Genomic DNA, 13,197 nt, shown 5'->3' with positions numbered 1-13,197 from the left:
TTGGACTGTGTCTGTCCGCTCAAATGTGTCAGTTTACAGTAGGCCTAGTGTTCCTACTGAATTATCACAAAGTTGTACTTGATATAATTCAGTAAAATGTAAACAGTGTGAAACTGGTCATATGCGATGTACAACAAGGCTATAATGGGGTTGAGTGAAGACCAGTGTGGGCTGCATCACTGACTAAATTGAGTCATTGTCAGTTGATACATATAAAACAGTCAATTTGTTAATGCTTTCCTTGTACCTATGTTTGTCCTGTGTAAATATCATTTTTTCTTTGGGTTCTGAAATCCGTCTTTTTTTTTATAAAAGTCAAATTTTATGCGATGTCTGTCAAACTAGTAATGTGCCTCGTAATCCACTGTTTTTCGATGGAGTAGGAAGTTCAAATCAAATAATTTTGTATTTGTCACATGCGCCGAATACAACGGTGTAGACTTTAAAATGCTTGCTTACAAGCCCTTCCCAACGATTCAGAGTTAAAAATACAAATAGTAACATGAGGAATAAAATACACAAGAATGAAGCTACTGAGTGTACAAAACATTAGGAACACCTGCTATTTCCATGACAGAGTGACCAGGTGAATCCAGGTGAAAGCTATGATCCCTTATTGATGCCACCTGTTAAAATCCACTTCTATCAGTGTAGATGAAGGGGAGGAGACAGGTTAAAGAAGGATTTTTACGACTTTAGACAATTGAGGTGTGCATTGTGTATGTGTGCCATTCAGAGGGTGATGCAGCCAGTCAAGATGCTCTCGATGGTGCAGTTGTAGAACATTTTGAGTATCTGAGGGCCCATGCCAAATCTTTCCAGCCTCCTGAGGGGGAAGAGATGCTGTTGGGAACTCTTCACAACATGTGGACCCCAAGGAAACTTGAAGCTCTCGGCCTGCTCCACTACAGCCCCGTCAATGTGGATGGGGTCATGCTCTCCCCTCTGTCTCCTATAGTCCACAATCAGCTCCTTGGTCATATTGACGTTAAGGGAGAGGTTTTTGTCCTGGCACCACACTGTCAAGTCTCTGACCTCCTGTAGGCGGAGGTCATTGCCATCGGTCAGCAAACTTGACGATGGCGTTGGAGTCGTGTGTGTCCACATAGTCGTGGGTGAACAGGGAGTACAGGAGGACACGAAGCACAGACCCCTGAGGGGCCCATGTGTTGAAGGTCAGCATGGCGGCGGTGTTGTTGCCTACTCTCACCACCTGGGGCCGGCTCATCAAGAAGTCCAGGATCCAGTTGCAGAGGGAGTTGTTCAGTACCAGGGTCCAGAGCTTGGTGATGAGCTTGGAGGGGACTATGGTGTTGCACACTGAGCTGTAATCTATGAATAGCATTCTCAGATAGTTATTTCCCTTCTTGTCCAGGTGGGAGGTGAGACTTAAAGCATGCACTACCACTTGATACTTTAATAAATATCCATTCTTTAACGCTTACTGTCTACCTGTACTTGTCCTGGTTGTTATAGAGTTGTCAGTTGGATTTGGAATCTATTGTTTTTTATCAAAAATGTCATACTATGCGTCCCCTGCCAAAACCAAAACATCTGCTGTGCAATGACAGGCTGCTCCTTCTCCGTTAACAAATAATGGCTCCTTTGGCATTGAAGAATGGACTGTTTTACAAGTATCGATTGACAGCAACTCGATGCAGTTGGAGGTGCAGTCCTCCCACTGTCATCGCCACTCAACTCCATTGTACTTGTACATCGTGGAGTTGAGGAACCCGGCTAATGCGATTTCCATACCTGGGCTAGAGTGTGTTCTTGCCTGGAGCTGTGAAACTGGTAATGCAAATAGAAACATTTGTTTTGTCCATACAATCTACCTGAGCTGCTGAACCGGTCTTCACCGTATCCACCTAAGCATCACAGTATATCATTTATTTCTACCTCCAAAAGCTTCAAACACCCTAACAAAGCTTTGTATTCCCGCTAACAGACCCCTGACCACCACCACAAATTCCTATACAGTCATTCAACCTTCGATGTTGGATCCGCCACAGCTCCTGAACTGTTTATGCTACAAACACCAAACCAACGTTGACATGTGCAGTCTGACTCAATTTAGATTGCTTCAACACAGCTTTTTTTGCTACCACTCATAAGGCTATTTCATAAACTACTGTATAAACCTTGTTGTCCTCATTCATTTCAATGGTGGAACAACTGCCACAGAACTTTCAGAATGTTCCAACAAAAATATTTTGAGACCGTAAAAACATATTCGATCGATTTTGCTACATTACCATATCGTCGTTGTCTGACAAAAACCTAATTTCCATTTTTGCAGAGTAAATATATATATATATATTTGTTACTTTGTTTTATATGACACTTTCTGTATCTTCAACTAAACACATTCAGCGGTTCAAGGCCTGACCATCTTTTGGGATATTACATTTCAGATGCCCTAGACTTTTTAGATGCAACATTTAAACATCAGGACACTGGAATTCATCACATCACTGATCATGTTGTTGACATGTATGGCATGATTAAATAGCAATACCCTGTGATTAAACATGGCGCACATCCCAAATTGCACCCTATTCCGTTAGTGTACTACTTTTTACTGGTCAAAAGTAGTGCTCTATGTAGGGAATATGGCGCCATTTGGAATAAACCATTGAGACCCCTTGATCCACTGTCAAACTGATAGGTCAGAGAGATAACAAGATACAGCACGGTTCAAGCAGACCATTTTTTTTAACAAACTCCAAACTTTTGTTCCCTAATGAAAATATTACTGAATCACATTTATTTAACTAGGCTAATCAGTGAAGAACAAATTCTTATTTTCAATGACGACCTAAGAACAGTAGGTTAACTGCCTTGTTCAAGGGCAGATCAATAGATTTGTACCTTGTCAGCTCAGGGATTCGATCTTGTAACCTTCCAGTTACTAGTCCAACACTAACCACTAGGCTACCTGCCGCCCCATTTACATTGAGCAGGATTATAATGAACGAACTACACATTTTTTTATTAATAGCTGTAGAATGGTGTGATCCTAGCAATGAAAAAGTAATTTACATTTTGAATCTTGATTTATCTCAAGAAAAAAGGTCCGTTTCAATCAGACACAGATTGTGTATTTTTTTTTGTCTCTCAAATATTGCCTATTACCTGGTGGAATAGATACAATAGGTTTGTCAACAGGCCGATGAAAGACATCCTATAACTTCACACGCTTTTTAATAGACCAGATAGCTACCACTGACTTCACCAGATACAAATCAGATAAAACTCAGCTTGATCTAGACTTAACCCTGATAGCAGGGTTGAGTCACAAAAGGCCCAATACAGATAAAAAGGGGCCATTGGGACACAGAGGAGTTTCCTGATTAACAGTAAAGAAGACAATCACAGATGGAAGTACCAGTCATTTTTCAGCCATGTTTTGGATTGTATTGCCATGTAAATGTGTGAACACAATATGGTACAGTACTTATACAGGTGATGACTACAATATACTCAGTGGACAGCAGATGGACGTGTTATTACTGTACAGCTTTTGTGGGGAAATATCAAGTCTGTATGGAAACATCAAACCATATACTATAAACCACCATCATTTCATATACTGTACACCAGGTCCATATGTTTTAAAATGGAGACAACATTGATGTAGAAATGGGAGAAGAAAAACTGAAGAACATATACATCTGAATGGAATTAGTAGAGGTATTTTTATAAACATATATTAACTCTATTTGATTATATGTTATAAAGACATAACATAATAAACACGTGTAATAACATTATCTGTAGGATTAATCAGAGGGAGATTATCTATTGTAAATGAAAGTCGTACTTCCTGTACTCAAAATCATTGATAGAAAAAGGGGCAATCTGGAATTGGTACAAATCAATTTTTTGACTTAAATTCATGATATATAGCCATTGATACTTGACTGCTTGTTTTACAAATCCAGGATTGCCCCTTTAACCCATAATTTCTGTCATCAATAGTATCCCAGACTGTAGTTTTCTCCCTTCGCTTTCATAAATCTAACTAATCTTCATCTGGTGCAAACAATGTAACCGGTCCAGATTCTTAATATCCTCTACATATGTAAACAGTTTACTGACCTTTCAAATGACGACCTCTGGAAGCTTTTCTACATAACACTTTACAAAAGAGTGAAAACAGTTTGAAAAGAATGATTACATTTATGTGCAAAGTATAAGCTTGGAATAATTTCTCAAAGTAAGATGAATTAAAAGTTACGCTACACAGCAACAATATCATGAGGCTCTGTTGTGAATAAATAACACAACAAATCGACATAAAATAGACGTTCAAACAAATTGTCAAAACTAAATTAAACTAGATAAGCGTTCGTTTTCCCTTAGTATCATCATCACTAGTCTCTACTTGTCCCATCTCTGGTTTTTATATACAGTTCGTGTAGATTTCATATATCTGTTCATCCGTCTATCCAGTCCTCTTGTTTCTTGAAAGCCCAGTGTGTCTCTCCATCTGTGTGTCCCATATATACCAGAGACCTGACTGAGACCTGGGGCCGTACGTATCAAGCATCTCAGAGTAGGAGTGCTGATCTAAGATCAAGTCCTGCCTGTCCATATAATCTGATTCATTATGATCTAAAAGGCAAAACTGTTCTTGGATCAGTATTCATACTCGGAGATGCTTGATACAGGCCCAGAGGACTGGGAGCTAATCACTCTAGCTCTCCTCCAGCCAGGAGGGCTTGTCTGACCCTGGGGGCTTTAACTTGACGTTGAACTGTCTCAGTGTCTGTTCCAACTGCTGCTGGTTCCCAGCGAAGTAGGCTGAGATAGCATTATGGAAGAGAAGCAGCTGCTTGTGCATCACCTTCACCTACACACACACACACACAGAGAGAGAGAGATGTAGCATTATTGTAAATTAACTAACCACCCAACTTTCCAAATAACTAACTAACCCACCTTGTTCTCTTCCAGGAACTTGAGTTTGATGGTGACATCTGAGCGCAGCCGTTCATACTTGTCTCTCTGCACCTGGTACTGCTGCTGGGACACCTCTATACGCACCATGGTGGCAGCATCACGAGGACCCAGACTCAACTCCTCCAGGTCGGCCCTGTACGCATCAAACTCCAGCCTGGAAGATAGATGGGAGGAGAGGCAGCATAAAAAAAATAGGCTTGGGAGGTATCCAGATTTTCATACGTCATACTGTTCGTTCCACTGCTATCCCGGGATTTATGGTTTACCGGTATAGCACACAAGGCGGTGCAAAAAACGCAAATAAAGCCAATTGGGGGTCTAGTACCAGAATGCTAACAAAATTAGCACACGTAATAACAATCACAGACACTGTTAGCTAAATGCTAACGAGCGAGAATAAACAAACTCAATTGCAAAGACAGGCAAATCCAGCTAATAAAGTTATACAAGCATATCTAGTAGCTACCAAATGTCATTTTCAGTGAGTGTGGACATTTACAAGCAAAAGTGAATGAGAGAAATTGTGCAACTAAACAAAGTAATGCATGCTTTACTCAAGGAAGAGCATCAAGTGTACACAAAGCAGAGGGGAGAACAGAGGAGAAAAAAACAAACGCTAGTAGGAAGCACAGGGAACAGGTGTACAGATAAAGAGCTCTGGATGAGTTGTCTTCTCAAATACGGCAGGAAGCCGATATAAGATATCTGATGGCAAACATTTAGTAGTGAATTGCATACAACTTCATCACCTCCTGTGCACCGCACAACAGAGACTCCCCGATAGATATAGAACTCTATGAACTCCCCAGCCTCCGCTGTCTCCCATTGTGCTATTTACAAACAAACACGTGACTGAATGAACTGTTCTGGGGAACTACAGTATGTAAGTTCCGATCGCTGCATCTGTACACAGCCCATCTGTAAATAGCCAATCCAACCAACTACCTACCTCATCCCCATATTTGTTTTTCCGCTCTTTTGCACGCCAGTATCTCACATCCTCATCTATCACTCGTGTTAATTGCTAAATTGTAATTACTTCACCACTATGGCCTATTTATTGCCTTACCTCCTTACTACATCTGCACACACTGTATACAGACTTATCTATTGTATTATTGACTGTACGTATGTTTAACCCATGTGTAACTCTGTTGCTGTTTTTGTCGCAATGCTTTGCTTTATCTTGGCCAGGTCGCAATTGTAAATGAGAACTTGTTCTCAACTGGCCTACCTGGTTAAATAAAGGTGAAAAAGGGCCTCCCGGGTGGCGTAGTGGTTAAGGGCTGTGCCATCAGAGACTCTGGGTTCGCACCCAGGCTCTGTCGCAACCGGGAGGTCCGTGGGGCGACGCACAATTGGCCTAGCATCGTCCGGGTTAGGCCGGTAGGAATATCCTTGTCTCATCGCTCACCAGCGACTCCTGTGGCAGGCCAGGCGCAGTGCGCGCTAACCAAGGTTGCCAGGTGCACGGTGTTTCCTCCGACACATTGGTGCGGCTGGCTTCCGGGTTGGATGGTGCTGTGTTAAGAAGCAGTGTGGCTTGGTTGGGTTGTGTATCGGAGGGTTGTGTAACTAGTCTCTGCCGAGCCCGTACGGGAGTTGTAGCGATGAGTCAAGATAGTAGCTACTAACAATTGGATACCACGAAATTGGGGAGAAAAAGGGGGTAAAAAATAAAATAAAGGTGAAAAATATATTATAATAAAATAAGTAATGTAAAATAAGTTGAAAGGTAAAATGAAGAACACAATCTACTTCATCTCCTAACATATTGCACAAGTTGACTGCAGGTATTAACCTAAAATGTAGCTTGAAATATTCAAATCTATTGAAAAACTTCAAAGAAATAGTTGAGAGTATTAAAAACCCTCCTGTGGCTTTTTCCAAATATCCCGGTATACCACCCAAGTCAATAAAACACCCTTATAACACCCTTGAACCCTCAAACACAGGTTCACTCCTGCCAGGTCTGCATGGACCAAACTCCAGCCTGACACACAGAACAATGGCATGTAGACAAACATACTCTATTTTATGTCTCTGGCAATCATAGATATAGACTCTAAACCGCATTATAATTTGAAACTATTGCGTTATAAAACGGTAACTACTATAGTATCTCCAGGCCCTGCCCTTTCTAACCCTCCCATCTTTATTATTACCTTGCAGCCTCGTACAGTTTGATGGTCATCAGTGTGTCCTCCATGGTCTTGTTGACCAGTGTATTGATGCTGGACACAAAGAAGTTGATGGCACCAAGCAGAGCCTCCCCATTCCTACACAACAACTTCTGGGTCTCCGCATTGTAGCCAAACTCATCCTGTGGACACAAACACTTGTGTTTTATATACTGACTTTCTCTCCACATGAGGTATTTATGGATTGATTACAATTCAGTAAGGTAGCCTGGATTCCAAACTGAAACTGATAGGCTTGGTTTCCAACCAATAATTACACCCTGGATTTTCAGGCAACATTTTTGGGGGCCAATTTCACACAGTGTGCCACCTGTAGCTGATTTCTGGCTGGGGTCTACGGGTTCAAATTCAGGGGTTATAAGTTACCCGAAGTTCAGGTGATTTCTGGCTGAGGTCTGCGAAGGTGTCCCCCAAGGCCTGCTGGGTCTGGACCATGTTGTAGAAGTGGCTGGTCAGGGCGCTGGTCAGTCTCAGGACAGACTCGTACTTCCTCTTGGTGTCCCTGAGCACATCTATCTGGGCCTCCAGCTCCAGGTCCACCGTCCGAGAACCACGGCCGAACCGCTCAGAGAACATCTGCTTGGTACACTTGGGTAGAGAGGGAGAGATGTGATTAGGACAAAGGAGATAACAGAAGAGGAGATTAGAATATATGATTGGCACACTGGGATAAAGATGACATGGAGAGATGTGCTCAGAATAGAACCGAATACTTGTTACTTGTTTTCCAAGGAGGAAATTATTCCCAGTCTTGTATGAAGACAAACGATCATACCAGTGCAGTTGCAATCGACCCATAGAACACAGTGAAGATTCAGTGAAGTATGGTTTCAACACATTTTCCCCAGGAGACAGGTTCCGTTCTGTACCTTGTAGGTGTTGATGCCCCACTTCTTAACGCTGTCTAGTTTCTCCACAGCCACACCACGGTTAGCCTCCTCCACTGACATGTTCTGGTTGCTGTTACTGTGGTGCATCCCCGATCCTGACACAAAGGATAATAAATAACCTGCTCACTCTCAGAGGATTCCTTAAAGTGGTTAGTTGCTGAGACCTAGTTGATAAAGTCTTTCCATTTCATTTACTATGAACTCTTGTCACAAAACCAGCTTCATTCAGTAGTGCGTTGATACACAGATTACACAGAGGCTGATCAGTGCTTAGTTGGGCACTCTCCTCATCACTACTCCTCAAAACGAACACCTGAAATATTCCTCCTTGTCTTTGAGGCAAATAGTATGACAGTGATTGGTTGAGAAGACAGCGAATGAAATGAATGAGTGAACAGAGTGAAGTGGGGTAAAGGACAGTTGTGCTGTATGGGTCCAGTGTAGGGCTGCAAAGTTCCAGTATAATTGCCAGATAAAATGCCCACGATTCCCAGAAACCCTGGTTTCAGAATTCTGGATTTACTGCTTATAGTAATTCTGGAATTACCTTCGAATTCCGGAAATCTTCTGACCAGAATTTCTGGGAAACCTGGAATTTTTCAACCCTATTCCAGTGGTACCTGTGAATGTCTGGCCGGTCTGGTTCTGGTTGGTTATCATTCTGGCTGCTGACTGGCTGGAGACCAGACCTACACCCTGTCCCCTGGACTTCATTCGCAGGTCTGGAATGGACATGGGGGAGGATGGGGACATGTGAGGATATGTGATATATGAGATGGAGAGAGTAGATGAAGGTTGGTGAACGTGTTAAAAGGGTGAGAGGATGGTGATAGTGAGTCATGCAGGTTTTCCATGTCGAAAAAACAACAGAATGAAAACACAGACGGAAAACAATATGAAAATATTCACAACATAAGTAGTAGTAATGTATGAAATGATGCACATGTCATGTGGTGAGTTAATGAACCGCAACATTCCATTAGTTAACAGCTTCATGTTACATTTGCATACATAGGATACGTCCAAAATGGCACACTATTCCCTATGGGGGAGCCATAAGGCTCTGGTGAAAAGTAGTGCACTATGTAGGGAATATGGTGCCATTTGGGATTAAGTTGTCATCATTAGAAACATTCACACAAACATAACATAGTAAATCAAACAGCTCTGCAATGAAGTCAGTCAGGTTAGTAAACATAGCTAGCTTTTTTGTTAACATCCACCGACATGCATTCAGTATGCATTGGACAGTAGAGCAGCATGCCCTTCTTCCCCGTGACATCTGTAGAGGTACACAGCGCTGTCGAAGAGAGGGACATCAACTGTGTCTGGGGTTGAACAGGAACCCAGGCTACAGGCAAGGCTCATTCTCCCACAGAATTAAAGAGTAACTAATGAAAACACCCTGAGAGTGTAAACAGGTGAAGAAAATAAGCAAACAAACTGTTAAAGGTGGACTCAGAAATATGATGTAGATGCAGACAGTAAACAATATAGTGGGTCAATTTCGAGGCTCAACTTCGCCGGTGTTCTTTGTGCCCAGGTTACCACACTGTGAACATTTTTAAAAAATAAATCAAAAAGTGAGACAACATTACAGATAAAACTAATCATTTGTGTGCAGGTGTGGTTGGAAGCCCACGGGCTTGAATGAAAAACAATATACAATACATAACAACAAAAATAAGAAAGGTTGGTTAAAATAGATAAAAGACCTACTAATTATAAATGTAGAAATGAATTGATCAGTAAAGACAGAGCGAAGTCATGCATCTTGCTCATCTCAATATCTGTGGTGTAGCTCGTGGCAACATCATTTTCGCTGAGTCTACCTTTAAAGAGGGAAGTATACAGTTATGTGGAAGGTGGCTGAGAGGTGCAAAGCCACCTGTGGGCTGAGATTCGGCTCCAGGGACAGGGGCACAGTTAGGGGCAGGGGGGCTTCTCCTGTCCACATACTGAGGGTTGAAGCGGATAGCAGGGCCTGGTGGATAGGGTTGGTTAAGATAGTCAGTCAACTAGAGTAGAATGTAGATCTCAAAATCAAAATAGCCAATACAGTAGAGCCTCTGTTTGCTACTCATAGACTCCTGAAAGAACAGAAAGAAGGTTAGGTCAAAATAGTCACTGATGCAGAACAGCATGCTTCTGGCAAGGCCCTGATTAAAAAAAAATATTATAATAATTTAATTCCACCAGGACAAACCCCATTGGGGCAGTTGAAGATGTAGTCTTCACCATTCTTAATGCTAACAAACCAAGCAGGCCTTGCTAAAGGGACTAGGCTATTCATTGATTCAATAAGCACTAAGTGGACATAATTAAGTGTCCGTTCCCGTAATAATTAAGAGGACGTTCCACTGCAGTGACAGCAGTTGGCAGCGCTAGAGAAAGCTGTCTGTACCTTTAATGGAGCTAGTGAACAAGTGAGAGCAGTAGAGCTGTGTGTACCTTTGATGGAGGAGGTGGGTATGATGCCCCCTGCAGGTCCTCCATAGCCTCCAGACACGACGCTGGTCTCATTCAGGTTGGGACCAGACACCATCACCTGCTGCAAGTCCTAAGGTGAAGCAACAACACATCAATGGAATAGATATAGACTAACTCTAATCAGTCCCTCACGGATTTAGCAGAGATTCCAATTCTGACATTGATTTTGTTTTGCGAAATTGCACTTGGCAAGGAAAACGTTTGTTGACGTGTGGCTTGATTGAACCATATTATGTGGTAAATGTGCGGTGATTGGTTGAAATTACGAGCCCTCTTTTTGTACTGCAATGATGGGTCAGCTTTATACGAGAATGCGTTGATGTTACTGTTTTATGCTGAAATAGTGCAGTGATTGGTCAAATTTGCAAGCCCTGCATAATATGTTGGGAATTTATGATTTTGCACCCCAAAGAAATGTCTGAATCCTGAAGGGACTGACTAATGCATAATGATCCTGTAGAGTTTATCTGACGAAGACCTTCCATATGGGCCTAATCTTTGTTGTACACAGACACTCACACACATGAAAATGGTTGATAAAGGTTCATTGTGGTTAGTCTGAAAGTCTTCTATGTTAACGTGTACACTACATCTAAATCTAGAGTTCTCCTACAATGACGTGACACACTCTCTCTCATCCCTTCTACTGCATATCCCTACCTTCTCATCTAAGGTCCACTGAATCTTTGCAGCCTGCACAGAAGTGAGACATAATACAGTACAATAAAATACACAAACAAATAGTTGACGTAATGAGTGGTCACCACACACAGTATACAGATAAATACTGTACGTCGTGACTGCATCCCAAATGGCACCCTATTCCCATAGCCCAATGGGACATGGTCAAAAGTAGTGCACTATATAGAGAATATGGTGCTATTTGGGACATAACCATATGACCCACCTGCTCCAAACTGTCATCCTCAGCCAGGGTCTCTCCATTGCTGTTGATAGGAATCTCCATGGTAGCTGCCTTGCCCATAAAACTGTCTGCCATGGTGGTGGTCTGCAGGAGAGTGCGTTGGGAGAGAGACAGAGAAATGGGAGATGGAGAGAGAGATGGGGGTGAGAGAGCACGATCATCTCACACACACTGAGCTTTTCACATTAATGATAGGAATGTTTGCAATGTAAATACGGGTAGAACATGCCTAATTCAGTATAATATCATGCCTAGCCAGCTGTGACATGTACAAATGCAGTGTCCACCGGTAACGTTACAGAGCTTAATGCAGCGATAACCTGCTCTCTCTCAACAAGCCATCACATTTCACAATACAACACATTTCAAAATAGCTAGCTATTCGTGATCATTATTCGTGTTGTATCTAGTTATTTTGCTAGTCCCAGCAACACGACACCTAGCTAGCTAGCTCCAACCTAGTAGCCCTAGCCAGCTGGCTAAACTGGTGGTGCTGCAGAAAATGATGATCTCAGTGAGTTAGCGTGATCTGCTAACTAGCTAACGTTACCTGCTGTGTAGGTCCAGTCTCCCAAAATGTCAAATGTTGCTGCTTATTCTGCACGGTATTTCATAAAATATTACTATTATAAACGGAATAACACCGTTACAATGTTTATTTTTCGTCTGTTGATGAACGCATGATTGTAGTCGTGATTCCGTTAGCATCCCCGGGTAGAACCGAGCACAGTATGCAGATAAAATCCCTAAAGCCCAATCCCTCCCTCCTCTGGCCCTACACGTAATGTTACGTCAAGTCGCCACGTCGAACAGATGACGACATCAAGCCCTCCTCTTGGATAGTTTTTTTCCACACAAACCAAACAAACATCACCACTTTAAAAGGAAGTGGTCTCTGCAACTAGGGCAGAAGGAGGTTTTGAGCACATGACGTTGGTGGCAACTTAATTGTGGGGATGACGGGCTCGTGGTAATGGCTGGACGCAATCAGTGGAATGGTATCAAACACATGGTTTCTATGTGTTTGATGCCATTTCATTTGCGCCGTCCAGTCTTTATGATGAGCCATCCTGCCTTGAGCAGTCTCCACTGGTTTTGAGTTATTTGATTTTGATTAAGTGGTTGAAAAAATGCATAGAATCTCCATAATCTTTATGGATCTCTATTTTTTAAAGAAAATTGGGGGTTTACTATTTTTGTTGTCTTGTAATTACAACATAACCAAACTGCCACTTAAATGATCAAAATGTTATCACCAAGCCATTTGGAAGGAAATTATGTTTTGTGCATGACTTTTTGCATCATAAAGCTATTCTGTGGAATAATGGTAATAGCACTATTAAAAACAACATTATCTTTAATGAACTTCCGATAGAGAAAAATATCTTTGTAGGGGACATGTTTGATAGTGGTGGCCAAATGTTAAGTGTTATGTGTTTTCAAGATACACTCAAATGTACAAATAAACACATAAGATCATATTTTTCATAGCAGAGGAAAGATCACACAAAGGAGGGAAATCATTTTGGAATTCACAGCTATCAATAGTGAAAGGCTTTGTACCTTTAAATGTTGTATTTCTAATAAGATCTGAGAGGTGCACCTAAAGATTCTTTCAAGTATGTACCCCTCCAACAAGGTTTACAGACATTGACTACAAGTGTACCTTCTGCAATGATGGACCTGGAACGCTGACATGTTTATTTTACAGTTGTTTATATACTAT

At 41.8% G+C, this 13,197-nt stretch overlaps 1 protein-coding gene across 6 annotated transcripts; it reads right to left on the bottom strand.

Moving 5' to 3' along the window:
* Positions 1-3,385: 3,385 nt before the first annotated feature.
* Positions 3,386-12,295, bottom strand: LOC109909106 (arfaptin-2). 6 transcript variants are annotated; one of them, XM_020508023.2, is made up of 11 exons: positions 12,022-12,295; positions 11,454-11,555; positions 11,207-11,239; positions 10,508-10,616; positions 9,945-10,040; positions 8,677-8,778; positions 8,036-8,151; positions 7,533-7,754; positions 7,131-7,288; positions 4,945-5,119; positions 3,386-4,855 (listed from the first exon to the last, which is right to left on the bottom strand). In XM_020508023.2, exons 2-11 carry the CDS (start codon positions 11,544-11,546, stop codon positions 4,700-4,702), a joined length of 1,260 nt encoding a protein of 419 aa, XP_020363612.1. In that variant the 5' UTR covers positions 11,547-11,555; positions 12,022-12,295; the 3' UTR covers positions 3,386-4,699. The 6 variants fall into 6 exon arrangements, with proteins under 6 accessions (XP_020363612.1, XP_020363613.1, XP_031651949.1 ...); XM_020508024.2 differs by lacking the exon at positions 11,207-11,239; XM_020508025.2 differs by lacking the exon at positions 9,945-10,040 and having other exon boundaries at positions 3,392-4,855; positions 12,022-12,265.
* Between the last annotated feature and the right edge of the window lie 902 nt (positions 12,296-13,197).

The sequence above is a fragment of the Oncorhynchus kisutch genome, linkage group LG18 (assembly GCF_002021735.2).
Source record: "Oncorhynchus kisutch isolate 150728-3 linkage group LG18, Okis_V2, whole genome shotgun sequence".
NCBI classification, from domain to species: Eukaryota; Metazoa; Chordata; class Actinopteri; order Salmoniformes; family Salmonidae; genus Oncorhynchus; species Oncorhynchus kisutch.
This window is presented reverse-complemented; position numbering and strand designations above follow the sequence as displayed.